Raw genomic sequence first — 27,963 nt, 5'->3', positions numbered from 1 at the left:
TCATGTCCTGCTTTTCTACGTGATGATATCATAATTGAACAAAAGATCTTCCACTCGTCTTCATCTTGTGCGGTGTAGTAAGTGTAGTGTAGTAAGTGTGGTAGTAGTGTAGTAGTAAGTGTGGTAGTTGAGAGTAAGTAGTGTAGTAAGTGTAGTGTAGTAAGTGTAGTTGAGAGTAAGTAGTGTAGGTTAAGTGTACTCCATAGTGTAGGTTAAGTAGTGTAGGTTAAGAGTATTAAGAGTAAGAGTAGTTAAGTAGTTAAGTAGTTACGAGAAGAAGACTCGCCACGACATGCAAGAAACACCATGCAAGCAAGACTACGACATTGCGTCATCCAGGCCCTGAGGACCAGCATCGTCTCAAGAGCAAGCATATACAGAACATCCATCATATACAGAACACGAACATCAAGAACCAGAACATCAAGAACATACAGAAAGATGTCGTCCGACGCCGCCTACGCCGCGTTCCTCGACAAGGCGAACGAGGACACGACCACCACGACCACGACGAATAACGACTCCGGCTTCCTCGCGAGCAAGACGCTCGACGTCGATGAGCAGCAGATCCCAGCCAGCCTACGCAGCGTCGACGCCTTCTACTCTTCCGAAACCGACGAGCCGTTTGAGCCCGTCGTCCTCGCCTGCGACCACTGGCCCAGCGAAGGTATTACTTCTTCTACTCCCTACTTCTACTCCTATTCTTTACTGTCGGTGGCAGTGCTGCTTACGACGCGGACTAACAGTGGGACAGAGGAGTTTTCACGGCTTGTCCATGGAGCCAGCTCCACACAGGTCAGCGTCCTGTCAGCAACCCAGTTCGACGCCCAGGGCCAGTACGCCGGCGTAGTCAAGGCCGTGCAGGCTGCTGGCCATGGGGGTAAAGACGTAAGGGTGTATCGGGTGCAGCATGGAGCGACGCGGGTGGAATACTGGCTGCTCGCGCTGGGCCAGGAGACGCTGGTGGGCCTCAAGGCGCGGGCGGTCGAGAGTTAAGGAGAAGAAGAAAACTCTGCGATCGCGATGGCGAGGCGTATAAGGGGCGGCGGTTGGCTGGTCGAAGGGCGATCAGCGGGCGGCCTGTAGTTCTCTTAGTGAGCGGTAGTTCAAGGTGTTTGGCCTGGGATGTATCACTTAATTTCCACTGGTGGCGACGTCATTAGGAGTAAGACAGTTTCATCTCGTCTTGATCAATTTCGCACAGTCAGTCAGTCGTAGCTATATGGAGTAACTTGATAGTACAGAGTGTTGTGCCTGGCTCGCGTTGACCAAGAATCCTGATCTGACTAAGATCTTGTATACGTCAACAACTCAACCTCAACTTCAACTTCTTCACCTTCACCAACTTCTTCAACTTCTTCATCTTCATCTTCGCAACACCTCACGTTAATACTCTACTCAACAGCTGACACCAGATGAGTCGGACAGTCTAGAGACGTCGCAATGGACCCTCCAGGTCCGGGCAATGGTTCAAACCGCCTCCGCAAGACCCCAACCCTCCAGATCAACTCCCAGCTCCCCCGGGCGCCCCAGGACCCCTTCACAGACAATGAGAATCCCTCGTCCTCTGCCAGCTCGCTGCCCGGCCCCTCGCCCATCACGCCGCGCGCCTTGCTCTCGCCGCAGCAGCAGCGGCCCTTCTCCCCGTCGCTCTCGCCCGCAGACCTCTCCCGCAACGAGTCCACAGAAAGACTGACCGTGCCCGGCAGGACGAGGTCGTATCTCGACGAGGCCCAGGGCAACCCGTACCCGAATCCGCATCCTCACAGGTCTTCCGCCGGGCCGGGAGACTATACCGGCTTCTCCTCTCGACGCACCAGCTGGAGCTCAGACGCCGCCAGCCGGCACGCCAGCTACGGATACGGCGGATATACCTACTCCAGTCCCTTCGACGACTCCCGCGTTCCCTCCAGGGCCGGCAGCAGCGACGACGAGAACGGCATCACCACCCAGACCGTGACGGAGAAGTTTGCCATCTTCCCGGACGGAGACCTCATCGTCTACCCGCACGATGTCGAAAAGGACGACGAGCTGCATAACCCGGACCCCAACGAGAAGGACCGGAGGTGTGACATCTGGCATCGTCGTGGCATAACCAACCTGGGAGCCCTCGCCTTGTTGATCGGAGGTGTCCTGACCTTGTTTATCGGATATCCCGTCATGTACGTTTTTTCCCTCTTTTTTTTTTTTTTTTTTTTTTTTTTCTCACTTGAAATACTGACTGGATAGATCGTATTTCAATGGTTTGACGGCGAGCAAGACCGGCTGCGCAGGCGATAAAGATTGCATCAAGGAGGTGCCGCTGCTGAAGAATGTACGGACCGGCCTGATCGACAAGGACACACCCGCGTCCGCCATGAAGAAGAAATCCGCAGACGGCAAGGATATGGTGTTGGTGGTGCGTATTTTTTGCGGGCTCAGATTAACCGGGAGGATGCTGATTTGTTAGTTCTCCGACGAATTCAACCAGGATGGACGCACTTTCTTTGAAGGCGACGACCCGTACTTCCAGGCTGTCGATATCTGGTATGGTGTCACGCAGGATCTCGAGGTATGTCTCTCCCTGTGTGCGTGTGCGTGGCCAACATGGTCTCCGACTAATCTCTGCAGTGGTATGACCCTGACGCCGTGACGACGAAGAATGGCAAGTTGGAACTCCGCTTCGACGCATTCCAAAGCCACTACCTCAACTACCGATCGGGCATGGTCCAGTCCTGGAACCAACTCTGCTTCACCGGTGGCCGGCTGGAAGCAAGTATCTCTCTGCCAGGACGAGGCGACGTATCCGGTCTCTGGCCCGGTTTCTGGTCAATGGGTAACCTGGGCAGACCTGGCTACCCTGCCACCACAGATGGCATGTGGCCCTATAGCTATCACGACAAGTGCGATGCTGGTATCACCGCCAACCAGAGTGACACGGGCGGCCTCAGTTTCCTGCCTGGCATGAAGCTGCCGGCCTGCACCTGCCAGGGCGAGGACCATCCGACTCCTGGCATCTCGCGGACGTCGCCCGAGATTGACGTGATCGAGGCCAGTGTGCACGCTTTGCACGGAGACAAGGCGCCTATCAATGTCATCGGCGATGTATCCCAGAGTTGTCAGGTGGCTCCCTTTGACATCTGGTACATGCCCAACTATGGTAAGCCGTCTCTCTCTCTCTCCCCCCCTCATCCATCCATCCAGTATCGAAGGCTAACGGGTCGGTCGTGGTATAGAATTCACCGAAATATACGACCCCAGCATCACCATCATGAACGCCTACCGAGGTGGTGTGTTCCAGCAGGCCATCTCGGGCGTCACCAATCTCAACAACAACTGGTACGACGGCAAGCAGTACCAGGTGTATGCCTTCGACTATACACCGGGCGACAAGGGAGATATAACATGGTACGTCGGCGAGGAGAAGGCGTGGAAACTCGACGCCCGCGCCCTAGGCCCCAACGGCAACGTAGGCCAGCGAGTCATTCCGAAAGAGCCCATGGCCCTGATCGCGAACTTGGGTATGTCAAACAGTTTCGCGGCTCTGAACATGACCGGTCTTGCACCGCTGTTCCCGGCAACAATGCGGCTTGACTATATCCGCATCTATCAAGAAGAAGGGAAGAAGAGTATCACCTGCGATCCGCCAGGGATGGAAACGACAACTTATATCAAGAAACATGAGATCGTCTATAAGAACCCGAACCTGACAACTTGGTAAGTGTTCTCTCCCCTCGTTGACAGGCTGGGGAGGCTCTTAAATATACTTCCAAAAGAGCCTCCTCGTATTCCCCTCCGCGACATCCGCCTCCTTCGCTCGCTACACCTACAAGTCATACTCTGGGGCAATGCGAAACGCCAAGGGGCTAACATGGGCTTTGCTAACGTTTAATGTCAAACATAATAGGGCCGACACGGGCTTCCCTTGGCCCAAGAACGACTTTGTGCATGATTGTTGATGACCTGGTCAGAGGGAGCATTTGCTGTGGACGGAGAAATTGCGTTCGAATTGCGATGTGGTGACTGGCTGGGGCCTCCTTAGTTCCTGGTCCCTTGTCTAGTTCCATTTCCCACCAGGGCTTCAGGTATATAGGCCGGATCCTTCGCGTTGGGACCTCGTTTAGAACACATCACATGTGGCTCATGTTCCAACACTCAGCCTTCGTTACGGTGAACAAGTTTCATCGCGGATAAGCACGCCAGAGTGTCGACTCGAGTAGAGAGTCGAGTCGAGTCGGGTCGAACCAAACCGGGCTGAGTTGAGTTACCTTTAGCGGCATCGGAGAACCCACGACCGACATCTACAATGATCCAGAATCGTCCAGTCGTGGTGTTTCGCGGAGTTTTAGGAGTTGTTCGATTATTTATCTACTGATTTATGTTACTGCTATGCTATGTTATGCGGAGGGATAGAACGGTTTTTCTTTCTTCTGTTTCTCTTTTCGCTTTCTCTTCTCCTTGAGTTTGGTTGGTGTCCTCTTGATTGGTTTTGCTTAGGATCAGAGGAGAGTAGATGAGGCATAGAGGTTGATTGCTCGATCTATATGTATATTAATTAATTAATTGAGACCATGTATGCATTCGTGCTAACTTGATTCTTCTCTTCTTCTCTTTTCTCTTCTTCTTCTCTTGTCTCTTCTTCTTCTCTTCTTCTTCAATATTCAGTGAATACTTGCTTATGTAACTGTTAACTGCTCATTGTTGGTGATATCACATTGTAGTGTCTAAGATATCAACAGAGCAGGACTGTTCAGGCTTCACATCTCTGAGATAGTGATAACGCATCTACAAGAGTACAAACACATATAGCAGACATCGTCTATCATCATATACCAGATACCCGCCTAGACAGAGATAGAGACAGATACCCCCTCAGAGAGACAGAGAGACATCCTCTTATCCATCGCGTGAAATGGACATCGATAGCCCAGCATCCGCTTCCAACCCTCTCGCCTTCGAGGAAGAAGCCTACGAAATAGCCCCTCGCGCCCCAGGCAAGTCCTACACCATACACACATCAGATTATCTATACTAACACCTCCCCAGTCCCTGGCCAACCATACCGCACTCAAGACCTACATCCCAAATTCGTCTACGCAGAAGAGATCCAGGAACCCACCGAGTCTCGCGAACGCAGACATGCCGCTCTCGGTGTCCTGGATGATCTAGAAATGCTCATGTTTCACGCCGTTTCTAACAATGAGGTATATACATATACATATACATCCTTGTGCAAAACACATGCTGACGAGGGGTGATAGTCTATCCCACAAACTCGACAACGCTTCATCCACTCTCTCGCGCGTCGGCCGGCTGATACGCCGCCTCCACGAAGGTATGTGGTTCACGATATCGAGGCTGGACGTCTCATCCAGGCCCATCGGTCGGACGCTGCGGGAGCTGCTGCGGGAGCGGCGTTGTCGAAGTCGATGCCTGGACGGCGTTGGATGGATGATGGGAGGAGTCCGTCTGTGACGTTGGAGGGGAAGACGGACACGCCTATCGTTGATATTGTGGAGGTTAATGCGGGGTGGAGGAATGAGTATCTTCCTAGTGATGGTATGGTGAATATAAATGAGAGAGCCAGTGGTGGTGCACGGGGAGGGACATCTTCAATGAGTAGGAAGGGGAAAGCAAGGGCTTGATTATACAGTAGCTAATAGGATAATATGAAATTGATACTATATTCAAAAAGTATATATATTTTTTTTCTCTTTATATATAGAACCAAATAAAATGAACGATATAAATCTAACCACATATATAGCAAATACATAGATGCATGTATGTAGATGTGATATGAGATCAGGGCAATATCTCCCCCAAAGTGTTTGATTTTGCCAGCCAGTGCTCCGCTCTGCTCCAACCCGCGGTAAATGCAGTAAGTATCTTGGTATATATATTCACCAGACCAATCCTGTAGGCTGGTTGATGTACCATCTGTTCTGTCGTGACCATCTAGTCTCATCTCACCCTCCCCTATCCAACAGAGGAAAGGGACATGGATAGACAAACAGGCAGACGCCCAGACGATGACAAGTTTGCATGTTATGTACAGTAAAAAAAGAAAGAAATAAACAAAAACTCCGCTGGAGGTATCATTGCTGGAGGAGGAGGTTTTACAATCCTCCCCTCTCGGGATTAACCAAAATTTCCGCATCACCTACCTGTTTCCTTTCCGAGACCTCTCTGCGTTTTGCCCGTGATCGAATCACAGACGAGTTCATGGCCGTCAATCCCGACACGCCAGAAAGACGCTGGTATAAGTTTGGTTTCGGCTTTTTGTTTGAGCATGGTATCGCAAGCCAGGACGGTCCTGCTTCTTTGGCAGCTGGGCGGCAGGAGGATTTATATAGAAAGGGAAACAGGTCAGATGATGTCGATGTTGGTATGGATGTGGGTGTAGGAGAAGAGGGTAAGGGTGTTAATGTCGACGTCGATGAGGATGGGTAAGGGGATGGCTGCGGATGGGTGGGTGTGAAGTGTCGCGATGTATGGACTAGTGGTTGCCCGTTCCTCATGACTGGTAGTTGTCATTGGAGAGGCTCGGAGCTAGACGAGAGGCGGTTCAGGTGCAGGTAAACGTCAGTTCCGTATCTGTAGACACCTGTTAGCGATGCGCGTGGATGAAAAATAGTAGACATCGGCGTATACATACCCTTCCATGCTGATGAGTTTGAGATCTCCGCCGAAATATCTCGCGTATAGCCTGCTGATGGGAAGACCGTATCCGAACCCGGCCATGGGCGCTTTGAAGTCGCTCTTGTTAAAGTCCGGGTCCAGGTTCGGCGTCTGGTCCACTGTGGTATACATGTATGTCCAGACCAGCGGTATCGCAGATCGCGGGATACCACCTCCCTCATCGGAGATTTTGATAGTGATATCCTCCCTTCCCTCGGCAACGATGACCTTGGTTACAGGGAACGATTCCTTCTCTGGTCCGTGCCTCTCTACAACGGCGCGCAGCGAGTTCTTGATCGTCTCAAAGAGCATATGCGACAGGTGGCCGGGAACGTACATGAAGTCGAGATCATCGCGGCATACGAGCTGGACCTTGGGAGCGTCGAAGAGGCCGTAGTGGTCTTCACAGACAAAGCGAGCGTTATCGATGGCTTCCTGTGCTAACTGGCGCACGTTGGTCTTTGTGCAGATGATGCCGACATAGTTTGGATGGTAGGAGTGGTGTTGATTCGTGAGAGCGATGTGTTGGCCGATAAGCATGCGTATACCGATACGAGACATGTAAAAGCGGTCTAAAAAGGCTTGTATGCCGGAGTCGATCTGGAGGCGTTGTTTCTTGCGTTTCCATTCCAACACACCCTGCGCAACGGTCGTGACAACGCTGTCGTGTCGTCGCTTTATCGTGTCCAGAGTCGTGGCAAGACGGGCGTTGTAGTCTATCAGCTCTGGCGGCCAGTCGGCGCCGTCGTCCGCAGCCACAAAGTAGCGACGGGTTCCAACCACACGGTGTTTAGCGCCGTTGGTTGCTGTAGTTGTGGTGGTGGTGCTGCCGTTGTTGCCGATGACGCTGGAGTTGCCGTTGCTGTAGATGCTGTTGAGGATGGAAGTCGTGGGAGAGGAGCGGTATTGTCCTTGCTTTATGCTGGGGTTCTGGGTCGCTTGTTCTAGCATTCTGGGCTCCCGGCCATTCATCCGGCCTGAATTGAGGAGCCGTGATCGTACTTCTTGTGACAGCGTCGGCCGTTCCAGCTTCGTTATTTCCTGTATCATCATTAACGCTGCCCGGCACTTGTAAGAGGTGTGGCCGACCTACCTCGAATGACTGTGCGTACCACTCCTGCACCTTCTTGATGGACGGCATCTCGTTCAGCCCGTCTGGCAGGTCGCCGAGCTCCCGTACCCTGTGAGCCAGCCGTATGGGCAGCTCCTCGGACAGGAACTGTGAGGCCCGGAACAGTGTGCCTACCAGAGAATGTCAGTCGGGGTAACCACGGTGATTGTGCACGCAATTACAACTAACAACCAGAAAGACAACATGACAGATGGTACGAGACGGAAACACACCTGTGCTGGACATACCTGTCGATGGCTTGTCGCCGAACTGCACCATCTGCCGCAGCGAGACGCCTGTCGCGGGGAACGAGGCGTAATGGCTGATGGTCTCCATGAGACGCTCAGAGGCCCTCCACGCCATGGTTGCTGCTGTCCTTCCGGTCCTGTCCTATGCCTCTGTCGTGCTGTGATGCGTTCTTCGAGCTGGAGCAGGACGAGTGCACTCGGGATATATCTTATATCTCCTTATATCTGGTATGACTGGAGGAAAGCGTCACGAGAGCGGGAACCGTCGACGGTGCCGAGGTTGGATCTTACGTTTGCCGTGCTGGCGGGCTTCCCCCGGGCGGCCACCGCGGTGCTCGCGCTAATTGACCTGTTTCCCCAGACTGTGGTGGCTTCAGGGCGCGCGAAGGGTGAAGTCGTCGATATAGGGCAAACAGGCACAAAGGACGATGGAGGTCGGAGTTGCAGGTCTCAAGCGGAAAAAGCGCACGAGATTTTCCCGCATTTTCCCCCCGGCGCCCCCTCATGGCGAGATACTTAGAGGTACTTGGACTCTCTTATAGACATAGTGGCGGAGGAAGTACCCCGAGGTACCCGCACATCTTCTGCAGACACATGCGAGGTCACGGGGACAGGGGACGGAACGAGAGTCTCCGCACGGGCCGAGTTTCTCCGTTCCGCGTTTCCCCGTGGCACGTGATGACACGTGAGTATACCCGACTTCACCCGGCATGACTAAGGGCGCACGTGATGTCCTATTAGGGTAAACGGAGAAGTAAACAGCACATCAACAACAACACAAGATAGGAGGGAAGAGATGAGAAGATGAGAAGACGATTATAGGAGAAGACGATGGGAAGATGATAGGAGAAGACGATGAGAAGACGAGTGGGAAGATGAGAGCAGGAGATGAGACGATGAGAGGAGAGATGAGGACGACGAGATGAGACGTGAGATGAGAGATGCTGAACAAGCATCGAGATAGAGGGATGACCCGAGCTGCCAGGATGTAGCTGCAAGACAAGTTTGTTTTCTTGCTCGGCTGAGTTTGCGAGAGGCTAAAAATAACTTGACGCTTGAAACAGTTGCATTTACCCCGATCTCATCTCTTTTCAAGGACGACGAGGACACTGCATGACGGACGATGATGGACGCATGGCGGACGCATGACGGTACGGATAGCAACGTGGCCATGGACTGCCTTGACACCTCGACTCGTGTGTCCCTGGAAAGATGGTCGTCCATCTCGACTTTTATCCCTTGCGGCTGAACAATCAAAAACGAGCGCCGAGACTAGGTTTCTTCGCTAAAAAGGATGGCATAAAATCGATGGTATCGGCCTGGTAACGATGCATACGCGACTGCTTGAGCGCCAGCGAACTCTGGCTGTTCTCGTATTACGGGCTGGATACACTAGCTGGCATGGCAGTCTCCCAGGGCGCAGCTGGGTTGACTTGCTGCGACTTGCTTTTTTTTTCCTCGCCGGGAATTTTTATCCTGACCAGGCTATCCTTGACTGGCGGCATCCTTCTGCCCCTGAATATGAAGTAGAAGATGACCTCCTCGACTGACAGAAATTCAGAGACGACATTGAATGCTAAAAGCACAGAGTTATGTATGGAGCACGCTATCTGCTCGCGGATAGAAAGCTAATCACGACTCTATTTACGTCCGGCATGGCTTTGACCGCTGGCATAACCTCGTTAAGACGACTACCATCACAGCCATCTCTGCTTTGGATTGGCGAATGGCTCGTTTCCCAGTCCACCATCCCCCCGCCGAGGGCCCAATTATCGACTCTAGCGAGCGAGGGCTAAGCTGCGCTCTACAAGTCAGCGGACGGGGAATACGAGCCTCACCTTCTCGCTAGCTCGTTCTGAGATAGCTTCAGGTTGAACGTTCCCCCCCTTTGATTACTTTGAGCTTGCGGCGAGGCTCAAAGCTTCCTTGACAGTCCTTCGTTCGTGTTTCTTTTCTTTTTAGAGCGTTGGTGAGAGCCGATCTTTTCTTTCCTTCGCATCTGCTTCCTCCCTTTCCTCTTCTTCTCTCGTCGTTTTCACCTCTCGTTTTTGCTCTTCGTTTGCTCTTTCTCTAGGTTGAGCGAGTATCCCGACGTGATATTGCTACCTCCATCTTTCGTTTCACCACGATAGCTGATATTGGCCCTGCTATCCACCCTCCTATTTCTATTTTTATCGTTTCCTCTCTGGCAAAAATACCGATCTTTGGGTCGGGTGAAGTGCAGTTCAACTTCGTCGTACCTCCCGTCGCGGCCTTGGTGATACCAATTCATCACCATGACTGGACACTCGCTGGCCCTAGTGGCCGCTCTCCTCTCTCTGGCCGCCGTGGATGCCTCGTCTCTAGAGCACCTTATGCCCGCCGTCACGCCTGCTGGTATGGTCGCCGTTGATGGAATGACCCCAAAGCCTACTCCCCCTCCAGGTCTAGCTGCTGGTATACCGCTTGAGTTGGCGAAGCGACAGAGCATGGGATCAAGCAGCTTGTTGATCCCTTTCCCTCCTCCGGCGTATTACTGTGGTTTGGTTGATGGTGACCCAGGTTCGTTCATAAAAGACCGTATATTAGAAATCAAATAATTGTATAAACTAACATGAATAATAGCAAACCCCCTGACCTGCGTCAACGCCCGCGCGACATGTATCTACACTGGAAATGCTGCCGGATGCTGTCTCAGCAAAAACATTAGCGACTGTACCACCATCCCAACCACCTGTTACGCCTCGAGCGTCAGTTGTGACGCAGCCTGCTCCAAGGACTCTCTCGCCCTCAAGTGCAGCATATCTACCTTGCCTTACTGCGGATCCTACATATTCAACCAAAACACCAAGCTGTACGGCTGCTACTCGTATGCTTCGGTATCAGATAACATCTCGCCGCTATCACAGTATTTCTCCTCCGTGCTAGGACCTGACTATGCTTCTAAATACTCCGCAACCCATATCCCATCCTCCACCACCGCCACTGAGAGCTCCTCCCAGGAGTCCGGCACCAGCGTATCGGACATCTCACCTCAACCATCCTCCTCCACCGACCCGCGCCCCTCCCCAACCCCAACTCCTCAACCTAGCACAGGACTCGGAGCTGGCCCCATCGCCGGTATCGTCGTCGGCTGTGTCGCTGGTGTTTCCGCCGCGCTCATTGCCCTCTGGTGGTTCGTCTTGCGCAAGAAGCCGGACACTCCCGCTCCCGCTCCTGCCACCGCTTACACCCAGAACAACAACATGCCTCCAACTGGAATGAACCCACAACATCCAGGCTATAATCAGACACCCCCAGTTGCAGGAGGCTATTATGCTCCAGTTGAACAGAAGCCCCCAGCCGACGACCAACTACCAACTTATCCAAACGAGCAAAAGATTGCACCACCTTTCGCCCATCCACCTCAAGCTCCTCAGACTGCCGAAATGCCTGGGTCAGTTGTCAATTCTCCACAGCAGATGTCACCTATTCCATCCGAACTGGCATCAACACCCATGGGCGCCACGCATAACGGGCCTGTGCCAGAGCAGATATATGAGATGGGTCCAGGCCGGTAGTCGTAATGTTTTCACTAGAAACAATCGAAAGTGTGCAAGAAAAAGAAATACCACCTGTCTTCCCCATTACTGCTAATGTTTATATCTATCCGTGCCAGCGCGCTGCCCCCCTGATTCCTCATCTCATCCTCATCTGCTCTTCATTTCGCCTGTGACTTACTTAGCCTCATCCTTTTTTGTTCCTGATCTGTATCAGGCCCCTTATCATGTTTCTTTTTGTTTTATATACCGACCTACATACCTGTCTACATACCCACCTATCTATCTACGTTCTTAGATATATCTATATGCCAATACTAATTTAAATGATTCAATTGATCGCTTTCTTTCCTTCCATCTCGTCTTCCTTATTCTAAGTCGAGCTTTATTCACAGTTTATAAGTCAATGGTTCATTTCTTACACATGCCTGCAATTACAGCCTTTTGATACCACACGCTACCTTTATGCTTACCCTTTTTACTCTATTTATATAACCGCCTAGCTCGTTGTTATGTTATTTCCGCGGGGTATACCACGAGTACATAGTGTCCATGCATATTGAACCTAGCATGAATATCTTCCTGGCGCGCAAAATTCACATCTAAACACCAACTTCCTCGATAATATGTATGTAGAAGACAGGACGAGGTTATATACGTAGCGAGGAAAGCTAACTAATGCTACCTAGATACATTTAAGGAATTAAGCATAATATATTACTCGTAACCCCACCCACACGTTGGAGTAGCGAGAAACCAAGAGCGTAGTATAAGCTCTTACAATCCTACTAAATGTAGCCAGCCGGGCGATGAATATGCATATACAACTTAGGCTTCTAAGTCAAAACCATAATTACAGGCCAAAAGGCTAAGGTTGGGGTCATATAATGGGAAACTCAGGTCGTCTGGAGGCGCGGGCTGGCTGGTAGGAATGATGAATTACCGCAAGCACTGATGCTGTGGTGTCATTTGATATCCTAAGACCAGATTTTAGCATGTTAACCATAGTCCTTACTATTTAGATTATAACATTTGATAAATTTAAATATTCATCATAAACGATACGGCTATTGGAAACTGATTTGGTATATTATAAAAAGAAGGCTAAAAGAACTATGTACTTGAAAAGTTATACCCAAAATGGGCTGGGGATACAATACCGCATCTCATACACTTACAGCTTCCTAGCCCAAGGCAGAGAGCTGAGCAGATAAGCTTCCCTTATCATACTTTGCGTATTTCCCTCGTCCCTTGTCGATTTCATGGTATCTATCCCAGAACCTCGCATACAAAGGTTCGATAACGGCCTGTACCTCACGGGAAAGCGAGGTGCGGACCGGCTTCTCCATATTAAGCGACTTATGCTTTGCGATCAGCTCATCAAACGAGGAATTAAACGCCTTGAATTTATCTTTGATCACGTCCCTGTCTTTGGAAGAGAGTGATTTAACTATGGCGCTAGAATCGACTGGTCCGCCAGACGTAGGCCGAGCACCTCCTCTGCTCGTATATTGCACATCGAGAAGATGTGAGGATGGATCACGCCAGGCATCGAGGTATATCGACACGCCCTTTTTGCGCCATACCTCGAGCCGACTGGCATTTTCTGGGGCGGAGAGGCAGCTCGATAACTCAGGGGTGCTGCGGATGACCCTGTCAACGATATAGACGTTGTTTGCAATGAACGCGCCCAGGGTTGACTTGCTTTTGTGGACCGCTCGGGCGCGGGCTTCGAGGGAAGACAGGAGCGCTTCGATCATGTCGAGAATGAAATGGGAGAGAAGCGTGGAGCTGTCTGGTCCCACGTCAAGAGGGGTGGTGTTTGGCGCCGCAGAAGGTTTCCAGTTACCATCTCCTAGGGATGTAAGGATAGAGGCAAGAGGTTTCGAGTATGCGGTCAGCGTGGATAGGGAGCTCATCACCTCGTTTACAAGTGGGACCGGAGAGCCATCTTGGGGTAGGGTGGTGATCGATGCTGCTTTGCGTCTAGTTTCCTCCAACAGCTCCGTTAGGGATGATTTGGCAGTTTCACGGATGGGCCGTAGGGCTTCGAAGAATAGATTCTTTAATTCCCCCGTTTTCGTATCCAGACGATACGATAGCGATGTGACAATATCGATGACCTCAAAGGCAAGAAAGCAGTCGGTGATCAAGTTTGACTTGATATACATGTTTAGCTCGCGCATGGTCTTGGAGAACTCGGCTAGAGCGGGCCGACATGTAGCCTGGAGGGCCTTTCCTTGCTGGTCTGCCGGGAAGACCTTTACGATGTTCTCATACTCTGCAAGAAACATCCCTTCTATGACACTAGAGTATACACCGATTCCGTTGGTGCCTTGCTTGTAAGGTCCATCGGCTGCTCTGCGTTTGGCGGTGCTGATGGATGCAGTAGCCAGGTTTTGCAAGCTGCTCGTTAGATATGGGCCACGAATTTCAGCGTATATCGAGATTGCTGGGTTTTCTATGTGGCCTTGTTGGGGGGTATGCTTAGAGGCAGCTGTGATTGCGCCTGCAGCTGGAGCAAGTTCGGAGAAAGCATCTTGCGACAGTAAAGGGAAAGAAAGTTCTAAGAACAAATGTTAGCTGGTTTACAGAGTATATATGGGTAGCAATATTATCCGAATGTCTTACGTTTTGTAAGGTAGTGAAGCGGTTCGATCGTACTGGCCTCCTCCCTCAAGGTGGACCTGAATAGGTCCTGCAGTTTGTTACTCCCCGAATTAAGTAGTGAGCTGAACTCGGAGACAGCCTTTTGATTCGACCGAAGTTTCGTGGCATTCAAGTCCGTTAGCGCAAGGTCGATGCGTTTCAACGCACCGAGGAATTGTGGTAGCCCAGCGTTTTGCGGCCTATCGGAGAGGTGGCGGGTTAGCAAGCTGTTTATGAAGACGATCTCTCTAGACAGATTTTATTGCATACCCGGCTCGTATAATGCTTTCTTCTTGTCCCTTTACATCCAGTGGACGGCGCATCCGCTCGATGGCATCATTCACTCTGTCTATGTTCGTGGTGGTGGACTGTAGGGCTTGGGTATTGCCGTAGATAGGACCGATCGCATTTTTGACCACCTTCCCGCTGGCCTCGAGCCGTGAGAGAGAGCCTTGGATCCGTTTGGTTAGGGTGTTGAGCTTGTCGAGGTCCGCGTAGAGCACTTCTACCTCCGCACTCTCCTCCGCATAAACGGCGTTTCGTGGAGCGCCCATTGCGCCGCTCTATGAGATCATGTCAGCTATCTAAACTTATACTTGTAGCCAGAATATACATACCTAGCTCCCACTCGACGTCAGTTCGTCATCAGCCGTGAGTCAACGGCTCGGATCCCCCCTTTTCGCATGCAGTCGTAGCCGTATACTGGCGGCTACAATACGGTGAAAAACGATAGTAGCTGTCGAAATCGTATACTGGTCGATTGGTACTGACTGCGGCCAAAGAAAAGAGAGAGAACGGCGACGGAAGAAGAGGAAGACGCTTGATGCTCAGGCGATCAAGGTGGAAGATGATATCATGATGCGAACTGTGCCAAGAGCCGTAACGTCGCCAAGGCTTCACTCTTAATATATGCTTAAACTACGCTTACTTTTTGACAGGACGACTTCTCTATATTCAATATCAGTCTCTAGTATTAATGCGTTATGCTTTGGAGCAGGCGGCTTCTTCGCCAGACGATGCTCGCCGTCGCTGAACGTGCTGTATAGCGGCCGTGATAAGCTCCAGGATGGCTTTTACCTCGGATCATCCATACACCGAGCCAAAAGTCAATGGCAGCGGGCAAAAGTGGCGGGACCAAGTTTCGCACTTCCCGCCGTTTTGAACTGTCATGGCAGCTTCGAGGTAGACTGACTTCACCGTTACTGGCATTGGCTTCACCGTGATGGGTGCTGCCCGGTTCCTACAAGCAAGATGGCGGCAGGCGTTGAAGGGCGCATTGTTCGTGACGGGCAGCGCTTCTCTCGCGCTGCTGGGTAAACAGAACGTTCGATGCGACGCCGGACGCAGTGCTGCGGCGTGGAACGCGAAGAAGACGGCGCCGACCCCAGAAGAATCTGCATTAGCCAAGCTGGTTAAACCTGAGGGGAAGGAAGCTGGCGAGAAGAAGGATGCCGATGCTGACGTTACGCCGAAGTCTGCGTGGGAAACGCTGGCAGACAGACTCGGCACTGCGGAGGGCTACTTTAGCTCTTCAGACTGGAGTTCAGACTGGTCAGCAGTCTTCAAGGATTATATCTCGCCTGGATGGACTTTGCTGTCCCCGGAAATCTTGCGAAACCTGCAGCGCGAGCTCTCAATGGCTCCCGGTTCTGTGGCTGACGACGTATGGAAGGAAGCGTGCGATCCCCAATTCAACCCAAGCATTATCGAGGAAGCAAACGTGAGAATTGGAAACACTCTATGCCCGGAAGAACAAGCCTTTCTGTCAGACCGCCGTAGAGTCATCGCGAAGAACCTGGCTGCTTACCTTGGGCTGCCAGAGGCCGAAGTGCACCCCGACGACGTGCCTGTCATTGCCATGTGTGCATCCGGAGGAGGCCTGCGCGCTCTTATTGCAGGGACCGGTTCATACATGGCCGCCAAAGATGCCGGGCTCTGGGACTGTCTCACGTATACAGCCGGCGTGAGCGGATCGTGCTGGCTACAGACTCTATTCAACTCCTCTATCGGCGGCCAGGACTTTGGCAAAATGATTGACCACCTCAAGTCAAGGCTTCAAACGCATATCGCATTCCCACCCGAAGCCCTCGACCTTGTAACCTCTCCGCCAACAAACAAATACCTTCTACGAGGTGTGATCGAGAAGCTCAAGGGAGACCCGAAGGCCGATTTTGGCCTGGTTGACGTATACGGAATATTGCTGGCTGCGAGGCTCATGGTTCCTCAGGATACCGCCGCCTTGACCGACAGTGACTTGCAATTGTCTAGCCAACGTGCGGTGGTAAATGGCGGAGCTAACCCAATGCCAATTTACACGGCCATTCGACACGAGATACCAAAGCCGACCCAAACCGATGCCTCTGAAGACGAGCTTAAGGAGATCGCTAGACAAGAAAGCTGGTTCCAGTGGTTTGAATTTTCTCCCTACGAGCTATTCTGTGAAGAATTCGAGGCCGGTATTCCTACCTGGGCTGTCGGACGTAACTTCAAGGACGGAAAAGGCATTTCGGCCGCCCATGGATATGCTGTCCCCGAGTTAAGAGTGCCTGCCCTCATGGGTGTCTGGGGAAGCGCTTTCTGTGCTACCCTCGCTCACTACTACAAGGAAATACGGCCGGCCTTTATGGGCCTTGCAGGCTTTAGTAGCATTGACGCCCTCATCGAAGGTAAAAGCGAGGATCTAACCCGTGTTCACCCCATTGACCCTGCTACGGTACCCAATTTCGTCCTGGGACTGGAAGGGAAGCTCCCCGATTCGTGTCCCGAGTCTGTCTTTCAAGATTCACACTTACGGCTGATGGATGCGGGTATGAGTAACAATCTACCCATCTACCCGCTGCTTCGACCCGGGCGAAACGTTGATCTTATCGTCGCATTTGACGTTTCTGCCGACAGCAAAGAAGCTAACTGGCTCTCGGTCGTCGATGGTTATGCCCACCAACGAGGTATCAAGGGTTGGCCAATCGGTGCAGGATGGCCAAAATCCAACGCAACCCCCTCGGAGACAGCAGATATCATCGCTGAGGAAAGCCAAACTACAAAGGAGGAGGCCGATAAGAAAGTAGCTTCCGCGCAAGAAGCCAGCAACGATTTGACCTTCTGCAACATTTGGCTTGGTACTACAGAGGAAAGGATAGCTTCTGCCGATCCACCACCATCCAAACGACTGTTCCATTCATCCGGTAACAAAGAGGATGATTCTGAATTCCACCTCACGCAACCACACGCTGGTATTGCCGTTGCCTATTTCCCCCTTCTACCCAACCCTGCCTGCCGCGCTCTCCCTGACCCAGACAAGGACGAGAAAGACGGCGAGCCCAGGATCCTTGACCCATTAGAGGAGGACTATCTGAGTACTTGGAACTTCATATACACTCCGGAGCAGATAGATTCCGCCGTACACCTTGCGAAATCGAATTTTGCGGAGGGCGAGGACCAGCTGAAGCGGGTTGTCAGGGGGATCTATGAGCGGAAGAAGAGAGAACGCATTCAACGTGAGATGGAGGGAGCTAGAACGAGTGCAAGCTATATGGCATAGAACTCAACTCAGCATGCACGCTTAAAATCCGGTGTATATAGAAAACCTCCATGTAAATATTCCTGTCCAAGTTGTTGCTGCTTTCCTCCAGGGCTGTAGGTAGATGTGATATCACGTGATATCATCGATGTCCATTTTTTTTCTTCAGACATCAGCAAGAGCTAAGAGAAATCGTATAGCAAAGCATGTCGAGCAGAACAGTGGCTGTAGACGGGCTATGGCTTTGTTTTCGTCCCTCACTGGGTCGCCTGTTCCATGAACCGACGAGGCAGTCGTTTTCTTTTGACAATGCCATTTCCTCGTCGCGGAGAGGCTTCTGCAGCTCTCCAAGATGCTCACTTGCTGCGTCGTTCCAGTCCCTGATGGCCTCTGGCTCTGGGCCCGTCAGTTCCCCCAGACCGCAAGCCTTGAGATCAAATACCAGCAATGACGGCCGAAAGCTGAATGGTTCTAAAATGAAACCGAAATCCAGACCTCATCGACCAATGGAACCGCCAACCGCTAGAAAGATGTTACGACAAAGCAAAGTGCTGCCGGATCTCATAGGAAAGACAAATGTGAACCTGGAAAATACTTTACAAAATGTAGTTGAAAAGCTACCAAATCATACCGCTGCCTTAAAGGTTGTCACAGAACTCGTGCGCAACAGGCATGTTCGTCCGGAGGTTCGCCATTACCGCGCAATGATACTGGCAAACTCTCAGTGCATTCGAGGGTCTGCTAAGCAGGTACGGGGGCTTCTGGATGATATGGAGAAGAATGGGATAGTGGCAGACTCGGGGACTCTCCATGCGGCGTTAAAAGTAGGTCCTCCCATCCACTGAAATTGTTGTTTTATTATGCATTGCGAATAGCAGGCTTACAACCGGGACATTTCATTCTTAGGCACTGGCGATTCACCCCGATTACCTCCTTCGTTCTGAAGTTGTTCATAAGCTCCGAGATAGATGGCTACCCCTTAGCCCGCCAGGCTGGCATAACATTGTTGCGGGACTCATCCGTGAAGGACAATTTGAAATGGCGCTTGAGACCTTGGAGCATATGAAGCTGCAGCATGTGCCGGTACAGAACTGGCTTTACTCGCTCCTCATTTACAATCTTACGGATTATGGAGAATTCGATGAAGTTTTGCAATTGATGCGATCAAAAGTTGAGGCTGGTCAGAATCTTTCACCAAACATATGGCACCACGTACTGGATGCCGCTAGTGCTGCTATGCACGCCGAGTTGACTCAGTTCATCTGGGAACAGTATGTTGAGCTAGGATATATGAATCCGCCGTACGGTGTCTGCAACAATGTTCTTGCTATCAGCGCGCGAACGGGTAACGCCCAGCTGGCGACATCAGTGTTCGAATTGCTCGGAGACCGTGGTGCCGCGTTTACATTAAATGACTATGAGTCTCTCGTTGATACTTATGTGGAGGCACACGACCTTGACTCGGCCATTCGCATACTTTGCACGATGGGCAACAGCAGCGTTGGTGTCCGGGACGGCTCGACTCGAACACTTCTCTCCCATTTAATCACGGCAGAAGTAGAGCCAGCAGCTGTCTGGGAAACTTTTAAGCGGCTCAAGAAAGACGAGAATCTACAAATCCCTCTAGCAGTTGTCAACGTCGCACTCGAACTATGTGCCCATCTACGCCAGGCAGATGCAGCATGGGAATTTTATCGAGAGCTTCACACCATCTGTCCATCTGGCGCGGAAACATTGACGTTTAATATCTTATTCATGGTCTGCCGAAAGACAGAGCACGGAGAATTGGCCGGCTTCTTCGTCCAGGAGATGATCCAGATGAAAATCCTTCCGGACCGCAAGACATATGAGAGCCTAGTTCTACTTTGCATTGACTTCTCTCGATTCGGAGCTGCCCATAAATATTTCCTTGAGATGACAGGCTCCGGGTTTGCCCTGTCAATGGAAGCGAAGAAATATATCCGCAGTAAATGTTATGGGCTAGAGGATGAGTATGCTCTCAAGCTTCTGTACGATGCATCCATCCGCAAGCCCGTTATCCGGAGCACCATCGGGCCACGGCCTGTTAGAAGGCTGAGCTCTACGCAGGATCTAGAACGGCAGCACCAGCACCAACGACAACAGGAGACGAAACATGGGGAAACAGAGGCAGGGACTGAGACAGAGACAGGGACACAGACAGTGACAGAGGCAAAGGCGGAAGCGGAAGCAGAGACAGCGGTAGAAGGAAACGGGCCATCGCGTCAAGATTGAATGGGAGTTTGCCTTGTATATTAGTGAAGCACGAATGTTCTCGATGTATTATAATCGATATACCCCAGACCGTAACGTCTAAACAATCAACCAGTTCATGTCGGTGTTTTGATATCCAACTCCCTAGCCAATGCGCCAAGCACAAGTAGAAACACGAGTGACATCATTCCGCATCGTCACTGTTGCTTGATTTCGTTTAAAATCTGCAGGCAGACCACGATGCATTTCAACTCAAGAGGTTCAATCCTGAGATAAACGATGGTCAGTAACGCTCAATTGCTATAGATGTTAGAGTTACGTCTTCCTAACCTCAAATAATAGGCATCCTTTCTCCGACGGATAGTGGCAAGCCCGCGGGTTCACCACCCCGAAGCGTGTCTCGACTTATGCTATGTTACGGATGACAGTGAGTAACTCTGTACTACTTGATCCTTAGGACTTTTGACGCCCAATTTAAAGCATACCGCAATACAGCTGGTTATGTTGACTAACAATTGTGCAGTCATAGCAACATCTGGCCCATCCTCAACGTATCCTAAACGCGCGTACCGAAACCCTACAGAAGACCTGGTTCGTTTCCTCGATTCAAAACACGGCGAGGATTGGTCGATATGGGAATTTCGTGCTGAAGGAACCGGATACCCTGATGATGAGGTCTATGGACGTATTCACCATTTCCCATGGCCGGATCACCACCCGCCTCCTTTCGCCTTGATACCGTCGCTCATGGCTAGTATGCGGAATTGGCTAAACGGCGAAGGGAAGAGCAAGAGGATTGCAGTGGTACATTGCAAAGCTGGCAAGGGGCGCAGTGGGACCGTTGCCTGTAGTTATTTGATCAGCGAACAGGGCTGGAGCGCAGTAGACGCCATGAAACAGTTCACAGAGCGCAGAATGAGGGCTGGGTTTGGTGCCGGTGTGAGCATACCCAGTCAGGTTCGATGGGTGGGCTATGTTGAGCGCTGGAAGAACGAATTCAACAAACTATACGTCGAGCGACCCGTTGAAATCGTGGAGATCCATATCTGGGGATTGAGAAAGGGGCTCAAAGTGGATGTGGAAGGGTTTGTGGACGAAGGAAGGAAAATAAAACGGTTCTATCGGTTTAGCAAAGACGAGTTCTTTCATCAAAACAGCGATGTTTCCTCGAAGGATGCCGATTCGGCTGGAAAGGAGGATGACGACGACAAACAGGCGGACAAAGGGGATGTCGTTCCATCGTCAACAAAGCCAACCTCTACACCGGCCAAATCAGCCCAGGGAGTCACAGAGTCTGAATCAGTGGTAAACGCTGCTTGGTCGGTTGTTGCGTCTACACCGAACGATTCCACTGACGATGTTATCCTTCGGCCTCAGGAACGAGTTATAGTTCCCACGTCAGATGTAAACATTGACTTTGAGCGACGGGCTGTTGTCTCATATACAGACTGGACCATGGTCACCTCTGTCGGCCATGTCTGGTTCAATGCCTATTTTGAAGGTGGCCATGACCATAATTCCGGAGTGTTCGAGACGGAATGGGACGCCATGGACGGGATCAAGGGAACCTCCAGGAAGGGGATAAGGTCGCTGGACCGTCTCAAGGTTGTTTGGAAATACCATACACCTTCCCCTGAGGATGCCGAGGGCAAAGAGCCGGAATCTGGTACTACCGACGCTCCGCCACCAGGCAAGATCATTGCCGAACCTGGCCCTGGGGAAGAGGTGCAAGAAGGCCATGCAGTCGATTGGCGTGGACAAGATCAACTTGTTGAAGATGAAGACAAGGAAAATCTGCCACAGCTAGAGCGTCAGCCAAAGGAAAGCGCTGCGTCTTCGGAGCCTGAGCCGAGTCAGCCAACTTCTTCCCAGCCCAAGACATGACCGTGTCAATCTGGAAGACGAAGCCGGGAAAGTGGAATCGTTATGGCAAGAGTACGAAGGAGATGAAATAATATAGGCGGACCGTGTTTCTTGGATACATATATTTGATATTGGGGGATTTTGAATATATATGTGGGTATATATATAAGAGATAGAGTGTAAAGTAGATTGGAGCACATATACAGAGAATATATGATTGACGTTTAGCTTTGACTTGTCTCGGGTATTGATATTATATTAACCCTCAAATGGTAACCGCATTTTCGAGCTATAAATCTCGACCTATAAGTACATATCTTATTCTAAGCCGTATAACTCCCGCTATCCTTAGTCTCGAAAGTTGGTTGTATGGGCAACCTTCAAAAGCAGGTAAGTTCATGTTTAGTAGTCGTCGATCATGATTCGATATGTTACGGGTGCGCTCGTCGGTATGTTCGTTCCATGTGTATTTTGGTATCGAAGAAATAGATTAAAATCCAATATCGTGGTGAACATCCTATCTTCCCCTGCCGCGTGCTCTGCCGCCTCGTCCGCCTCGACCGCGATCGCCTCGTCCTGAATCCCTGTGCTGTCTGTCACCACCACGGCCGCGGCCTGATTGTTGGCTCTGCTGTTGGTCTCTCGCTAAATCGACGACTTCTTCGGGCACTCTAAGGTATTTTATCTATAAACGAGGCGAAACGTGCCTAGTCAGCTATCTTGATCCAAAATTCCAAATCTCATGTGAACTACATATGGAAGTAGAACATACGTTGTTTCCCCTGACGTAAACTTCAGGTAGTCTGAAAAAACGGTCGCCCTCGGGGCTTGTCTGTACCACTTCCTTCAACGTCAAGTTCATCCAGTTGTCGCAGTTCACCAGGTGGCCGTTTAAGGTCTCTCCATTCTTCAACTCCACCAGCATCGGGTGGCCTTGCGCCGCATTCAGAAGGCCTAGAGGCAGCTACACAGAGAAGAAAGCAATTAGTAGTGCAAGAAGACGGTATGGGGAGTAACTGTCCGCGCAAGTCTCACCATTGTAGAGATATGATATTAATCGGAGTACTATGGAGATGGAGGGGATTTGGGTATGGTATCTCGATGCCAGGAGCTGTTCCTGGTGACGCTCAAGCAAGCCCCTCGGTGGTCAGAGAAGCCGTAAGTCCACTGCCACAGTCAGATGCGTTATGAGAAGGACAGCTAACCCTTCATTCGTTCCTTGATCTGCTATCAAGTTCGTCCTTTTACTGGAAACCAGCAAAAGCCGCGATGCAAGCATATTATTCACGTGACTGGAAGCTGGAGCCCTAGTTGCTTATTAAGCACTCAGGTAAATAAAAGGAAAAAAATTCGCCTGGAGCTTTTCGTTCTTCGTCCTCCATCTCCACGTCCACACAGTCGAGACACCACTCTGCTGCCTTCAATCGGTCGCAGCGGTTGGTCCATTGACACTGTGGTATGAAGCATGCCACAGCTTAGACACGTCCTTCAATGGCGTAGTCTGCGGTCTGTCTGGCGAAGATGAGGCTCTACCTGATCCGACACGCTGAGAGCGAACACAACGTCGCCCAGGTCTAGTACGAAGAGAATTTAGTTTGTTTCCTCTTGATGGGCTCAATACTTACTTTCATACTCGTGCAGTGCGGGCGTCACAGATTCGGCGTTGACAAACCATGGGATGCTCCAGATCGAGAAACTCGCAGACTACTTCCGCCATCAAGGTGTTCAGTTCACTCGTGTCTTCTGCTCTCCCTTGCAACGCGCTCGGGTGACGGCTGATGCTTTGAAGAAAGATCATGATAGCAAGATAGTTGTTCCTGATCTTAGCGAAAAGGATTTTGGCTCTCTTGAGAGAAAGTCGTGGGTCTCTCCCCCTGCCGCTGAGACGCGGGACGGCTTCGTTCCAACAGAGTCGCATGAGGATCTATCCGCGAGAGCGAAGAAATTTCTCGATGACTACTTGCCTCCCGTGTTACAGGAAGGCGAAGAGGGTGAGGCCGTTGCTGTTGTGTCCCATGGAGTCATCTTGTCCGTTTTGTGGCGGACGCTGAAGCAAATGTGTGCCCCTCTCAGCTTCTCTTTCGGTCCACGCGCCTCTCTGGACAGCCATCCCATCATATGGTCGAACACAGGTTATCTCGAGCTCGAAATAGGTATGATTCCAGCTAACGATCAAGATGGGACGTTGGCTGGCAGTGCCGACTTGTCAGCGAGTCTGAGCATCAAAGTCCTGGTGATAAATGGCCGTCAACATCTGGTCAGCTTGAAGCGCACTAGGGGTATTGGAAGCTCGAAGCATGACCCGAAGCAAAGGAAGATGGACGCCTTTTTCTCGACCTCCTCGTCACCATTCAAAAAGGTATGCCATCCGCAATTTCTCTTCCTCCTCCTGCATGCCCATTACATGATGAATACAATACACAGACCTGATCCGAACAATAAGTGTGGATACAGCATTGTTGCCTTCCTTCTGATACCTTTTATTTTTCACTATGATTGCCATCACAAAGATTATTGCATTATTCAGTGACTAACTGCCTTAATCTAGGACACCAAGAAATAAAACGAACCCATAGACAGTTTAATCCATAGAAATAATCAATTCTCTTTCATCTTGGACATCTATTCTAGTCTCTCGATCTGTAGTGTAGTAAGGCTTTGGGTCTGTAAACAATCGAGAAGGAATCTAATATTCCAGCCCATGACCCAGTAGATTCTATCTCGCAGTATATGAGCATGACAAGCATCAAGAGTATCTCCCCCGAAGGTGCTTAGAGGTGAATATATCGTGGAACAGGCATAGCCGCATCATTTAAAATATCAACGTCTTTCGAGATAGTATGTCTAAATATCCGATATGCGTTCATCACTTCGGTTCTTCATCCATTGAACTACAACATAGAGAGTTCTCAGCCTCCTCGAATACCTTGTTCAATACAAGGTACCACCCCCGGTTTACTCGACTAGATCCCGAGGACGACTGCAATGCTGGATGCCATGAGGATGCAGCGTAACCTGTGCCTGTGTGATTGCAGCTGCTCCGTACAGCCGAGCAGCCACGGCGCTCAAAACCATGCGTTCAAAACAATGCGGTTTGCGCAGAGTCGCATATCCGTCAGCTGATTCCAGGCAAAACGTCAAACGGATAATCCCGCAGGTTCGTTAAGGTGCAGTGGTTTCTTTTTCCTTTTTGACCGGCCGTTGGCGTCACTCGTTAACTGGGATAAACCGTGTACCCCGTCGCTAGACAAGAGACCGGGCTTGCCTTGCTGTTCGTCCTGTGTGTGGACTCGTCTTGTGTGGAGCTTGCTGAAATTTTTGTCCCTCGGGTGACAAGACCCGCGTCTCATCCCCAGCTTCTAGATTTCCCCAAAGACAAACTCAAAGGCGTCGGTTGTCATCATCGTTGTCGATGTCCTGGGCCCCTGTCTGGAGACATCTTCCCTTTTCCTCCTGGCCGTTGAATCTCGGGTATATATATAAGAGACGGTGTCTTCTTAGTTGCATTGTGCATTGCTCTTGCACCGTCGTTAGTTAAGGGTTGATACCATAGTTGCTGGAGGAACTCCTGGGATATAAGATCCCAACGATGGCATCTGGAGAGTCGGGCCGTCGCCAGTCAGTTTATCAGATATTTGGTGAACCGGTACGTGTAATTGTTCCTTTCTATCAAGCGTCGTCTCTTCTCCTGCTGTCACTGCTGGCCCGTTTGCTGTTGTTCGATACATAGCCCACTTCTGCCCCCACTGCCCACTGAACCACTTGCACTATGATGGCGCCAGTTTGTATACTTGTCCTTGATACCGGCTGCCATCAAACCACCCCGTTTCACCAGCTCTTTACCCTCTGTTTGTTGCATTGCTGGCCTGTCTTCTCTTTGCGCCTCGTTCGAAAGCACGCCGCGGACTGCCTAATCGGGCAACCCTGGATGCCGGGCACATGACATCGCGGGATGCGCCGACGTGGCTGGACGCTTTTCCCGAGATGCCCCGACGTCCAGCATGGAAAACACCATGGACGAAGACGAAGTTTGCCATGATGCTGCTATACAAATATCAGGATGGATGGCATACAGCCGTTGATCGCTTGTTCTCGCCCAAACACGGCAGTTGGAACAGCATGGAAAAGGGGAGACGGCTGGCAGATCACGGTTGGAACATCATTGAAAAGGAGATCATGGCCCTGGCAGCATGGAGAAGACAGCAAAACGCAGCTGGAACATGCTCGCCCTCACTCTGGACGACTAAGCGATAGGGTGTCACTGAATAAACAGCTCTCTCTCCGGCTGTCCTGTGAATGAACCGTCTCAAAACGGTCTCTCTAGAGCTACATGAAGGCTGCTGTCATGTTCATCATCCCTCTGTTCTACAACCTTTCCTCCTCTGCATCCCTGGGCTCTTTCATCCATCTTTCTTCTGCCTTTGATTTCTGCATCGGATTTTTATTTCCTGCACACAAACACTCCCCTGTTGGCTTCTCTGTCAAGGAGCTGTCTGGAAAATGACCTCCCTAACCGAGGAGACCTATACATACTACCCCAGCCCACAGAGACCTCTGCTAGACATGATGAGCTTCGTTCTTCGAAGCCTTCCGCTAACGAACGACAGGACGATGATGCAAAGATATGCGTAGTTATGGTTGGGCTCCCGGCCCGTGGGAAAAGTCTCATTGCTGGCAAAGGTATGCCAAATCCCACCTTGTGTATCTTTACATGAGCTAACCAATGAACAAATAGCCCTACGTTATCTTTCATGGATCGGAATTCCAGCAAAGATCTTCAATGTGGGACAGTACCGTCGGCAAGACACGCCTCAGCCTACCGCTGCATTCTTCGATACGTCTAATCCAGATGGTGAGAGGCTACGTCGTGCCGCGGCCGAAGCTGCAGTGACGGACATGATCCGCTGGTTCTCGACCACCGGAGGACAGGTAGCAATCCTCGACGCAACGAACTCTACCAAGACCCGGCGCAGGTGGATCCGCGACGTGTGCCAGGAAGCTGGAATCGAGCCGCTCTTTGTCGAATCGAAATGCGACGACCGTGATCTCATCATGTCCAATATTCGCGAAGTTAAAACTACGTCTCCTGATTACGTCGGACAGGACCCTGAGATCGCTGCACAGGACTTTATGAAGCGTATCAGCAACTATGAGAAAGTGTACCAGACCATCGACGAGGACGAGGACGTCTCTTACATCCAGCTGATCAATGTTGGAACGTCTGTTGTGATTAACAATATCCGGGACTATTTGTCTAGTAGATTGGTCTATTACACCATTAATCTCCACATCAAGCCTCGATCAATCTGGTTGTCTCGAGTGAGTACTTTATTGATATGTTGCTGAATCTGGCCATGCTAACTATTTTGGAATATAGCACGGAGAATCCGAGTTCAACCTTTCAGGACAGATCGGGGGCGATGCGAATCTGTCTACCCGTGGCGAAGGATATGCGCGGGCTTTACCTTCTCTTCTTAAGGAATCTGGCGTCCCTCCTGGAACGAAAATAGTTATCTGGACATCTACTTTGAAACGAACGATCCAAACAGCCCGTTTCCTCCAGGCAGAAACGGGCTATGATAAGTTGGAGTGGAAGGCCCTTGATGAGCTTGACTCCGGCGTCTGCGATGGCCTCACTTACGAAGAAATCGCTGAACGGTACCCAGAGGACTTCAAGGCTCGTGATGACGATAAATACAACTACCGCTATCGTGGCGGCGAATCTTACCGCGATGTTGTCATTCGTCTCGAGCCGATTATCATGGAACTTGAGCGTAGTGAGAACGTGCTTATCGTTACCCATCAGGCCGTCCTTCGATGCATCTATTCATATTTCTTGAACATGTCGCAGGAGCAGAGCCCCTGGATGGAGGTCCCGCTTCATACGCTGATCAAACTTACACCTCGAGCCTACGGGACGGAGGAGCGAAGGTTCAAGGCGAACATCCCGGCTGTCTCGACCTGGCGTGGGAAGGGCTCATCGGCAAAACACCAGGAGCCAGAGGTTCCACCGGCAGGCAAATAGTGGGCTTGAACTCGCGGTGGTGAACTCTCAGCAAGCACAGCTTCTCTCTTATTTTTTTATTCTCTCTCTACTCTTTCTTTCTTACTCGGTCCTGTTCTTGGTTTCCAAACTCTCCCCGCGAATGAAATAGAGGTATACTA

At 50.9% G+C, this 27,963-nt stretch overlaps 9 protein-coding genes across 9 annotated transcripts; 7 read left to right on the top strand and 2 right to left on the bottom strand.

Moving 5' to 3' along the window:
- Positions 1-441: 441 nt before the first annotated feature.
- GIQ15_02031 (uncharacterized protein) lies at positions 442-996 on the top strand (the record flags this gene model as incomplete). Its single annotated transcript, XM_033549448.1, has 1 exon — positions 442-996. One exon carries the CDS (start codon positions 442-444, stop codon positions 994-996), a length of 555 nt encoding a protein of 184 aa, XP_033406609.1.
- Positions 997-1,443: 447 nt separating this feature from the next.
- GIQ15_02030 (uncharacterized protein) lies at positions 1,444-6,432 on the top strand (the record flags this gene model as incomplete). Its single annotated transcript, XM_033549447.1, has 9 exons — positions 1,444-2,162; positions 2,230-2,398; positions 2,450-2,551; positions 2,611-3,139; positions 3,216-3,696; positions 3,887-3,933; positions 5,026-5,183; positions 5,241-5,538; positions 6,197-6,432. The coding sequence occupies 9 exons, from the start codon at positions 1,444-1,446 to the stop codon at positions 6,430-6,432; spliced, it is 2,739 nt and encodes a 912-aa protein (XP_033406608.1).
- Positions 6,433-6,512: 80 nt separating this feature from the next.
- GIQ15_02029 (uncharacterized protein) lies at positions 6,513-8,134 on the bottom strand (the record flags this gene model as incomplete). Its single annotated transcript, XM_033549446.1, has 4 exons — positions 6,513-6,576; positions 6,638-7,701; positions 7,754-7,902; positions 8,020-8,134. 4 exons carry the CDS (start codon positions 8,132-8,134, stop codon positions 6,513-6,515), a joined length of 1,392 nt encoding a protein of 463 aa, XP_033406607.1.
- A 2,161-nt stretch (positions 8,135-10,295) lies between these two features.
- Positions 10,296-11,558, top strand: GIQ15_02028 (uncharacterized protein; the record flags this gene model as incomplete). The annotated part of the gene is made up of 2 exons (XM_033549445.1): positions 10,296-10,560; positions 10,624-11,558. 2 exons carry the CDS (start codon positions 10,296-10,298, stop codon positions 11,556-11,558), a joined length of 1,200 nt encoding a protein of 399 aa, XP_033406606.1.
- A 1,163-nt stretch (positions 11,559-12,721) lies between these two features.
- Positions 12,722-14,740, bottom strand: GIQ15_02027 (exocyst complex protein exo70; the record flags this gene model as incomplete). Its single annotated transcript, XM_033549444.1, has 3 exons — positions 12,722-14,103; positions 14,169-14,386; positions 14,457-14,740. The coding sequence occupies 3 exons, from the start codon at positions 14,738-14,740 to the stop codon at positions 12,722-12,724; spliced, it is 1,884 nt and encodes a 627-aa protein (XP_033406605.1).
- A 668-nt stretch (positions 14,741-15,408) lies between these two features.
- GIQ15_02026 (phospholipase A2) lies at positions 15,409-17,724 on the top strand (the record flags this gene model as incomplete). Its single annotated transcript, XM_033549443.1, has 1 exon — positions 15,409-17,724. One exon carries the CDS (start codon positions 15,409-15,411, stop codon positions 17,722-17,724), a length of 2,316 nt encoding a protein of 771 aa, XP_033406604.1.
- A 485-nt stretch (positions 17,725-18,209) lies between these two features.
- On the top strand, positions 18,210-21,819 carry GIQ15_02025 (phosphatidylinositol 3,4,5-trisphosphate 3-phosphatase and dual-specificity protein phosphatase; the record flags this gene model as incomplete). Its single annotated transcript, XM_033549442.1, has 4 exons — positions 18,210-18,527; positions 18,610-19,923; positions 20,166-20,217; positions 20,459-21,819. The coding sequence occupies 4 exons, from the start codon at positions 18,210-18,212 to the stop codon at positions 21,817-21,819; spliced, it is 3,045 nt and encodes a 1,014-aa protein (XP_033406603.1).
- A 1,500-nt stretch (positions 21,820-23,319) lies between these two features.
- Positions 23,320-24,361, top strand: GIQ15_02024 (uncharacterized protein; the record flags this gene model as incomplete). The annotated part of the gene is made up of 3 exons (XM_033549441.1): positions 23,320-23,375; positions 23,440-24,157; positions 24,347-24,361. 3 exons carry the CDS (start codon positions 23,320-23,322, stop codon positions 24,359-24,361), a joined length of 789 nt encoding a protein of 262 aa, XP_033406602.1.
- Positions 24,362-25,737: 1,376 nt separating this feature from the next.
- On the top strand, positions 25,738-27,823 carry GIQ15_02023 (AvaB protein; the record flags this gene model as incomplete). The annotated part of the gene is made up of 4 exons (XM_033549440.1): positions 25,738-25,948; positions 26,347-26,478; positions 26,534-27,117; positions 27,176-27,823. The coding sequence occupies 4 exons, from the start codon at positions 25,738-25,740 to the stop codon at positions 27,821-27,823; spliced, it is 1,575 nt and encodes a 524-aa protein (XP_033406601.1).
- Between the last annotated feature and the right edge of the window lie 140 nt (positions 27,824-27,963).

Source organism: Arthroderma uncinatum (genome assembly GCF_011692745.1).
Source record: "Arthroderma uncinatum strain CBS 119779 chromosome Unknown scaffold2, whole genome shotgun sequence".
Classification (NCBI taxonomy): Eukaryota; Fungi; Ascomycota; class Eurotiomycetes; order Onygenales; family Arthrodermataceae; genus Arthroderma; species Arthroderma uncinatum.
The sequence above is the reverse complement of the archived record's forward strand: the minus strand, read 5'-3'. Positions and strand labels throughout refer to the sequence as shown.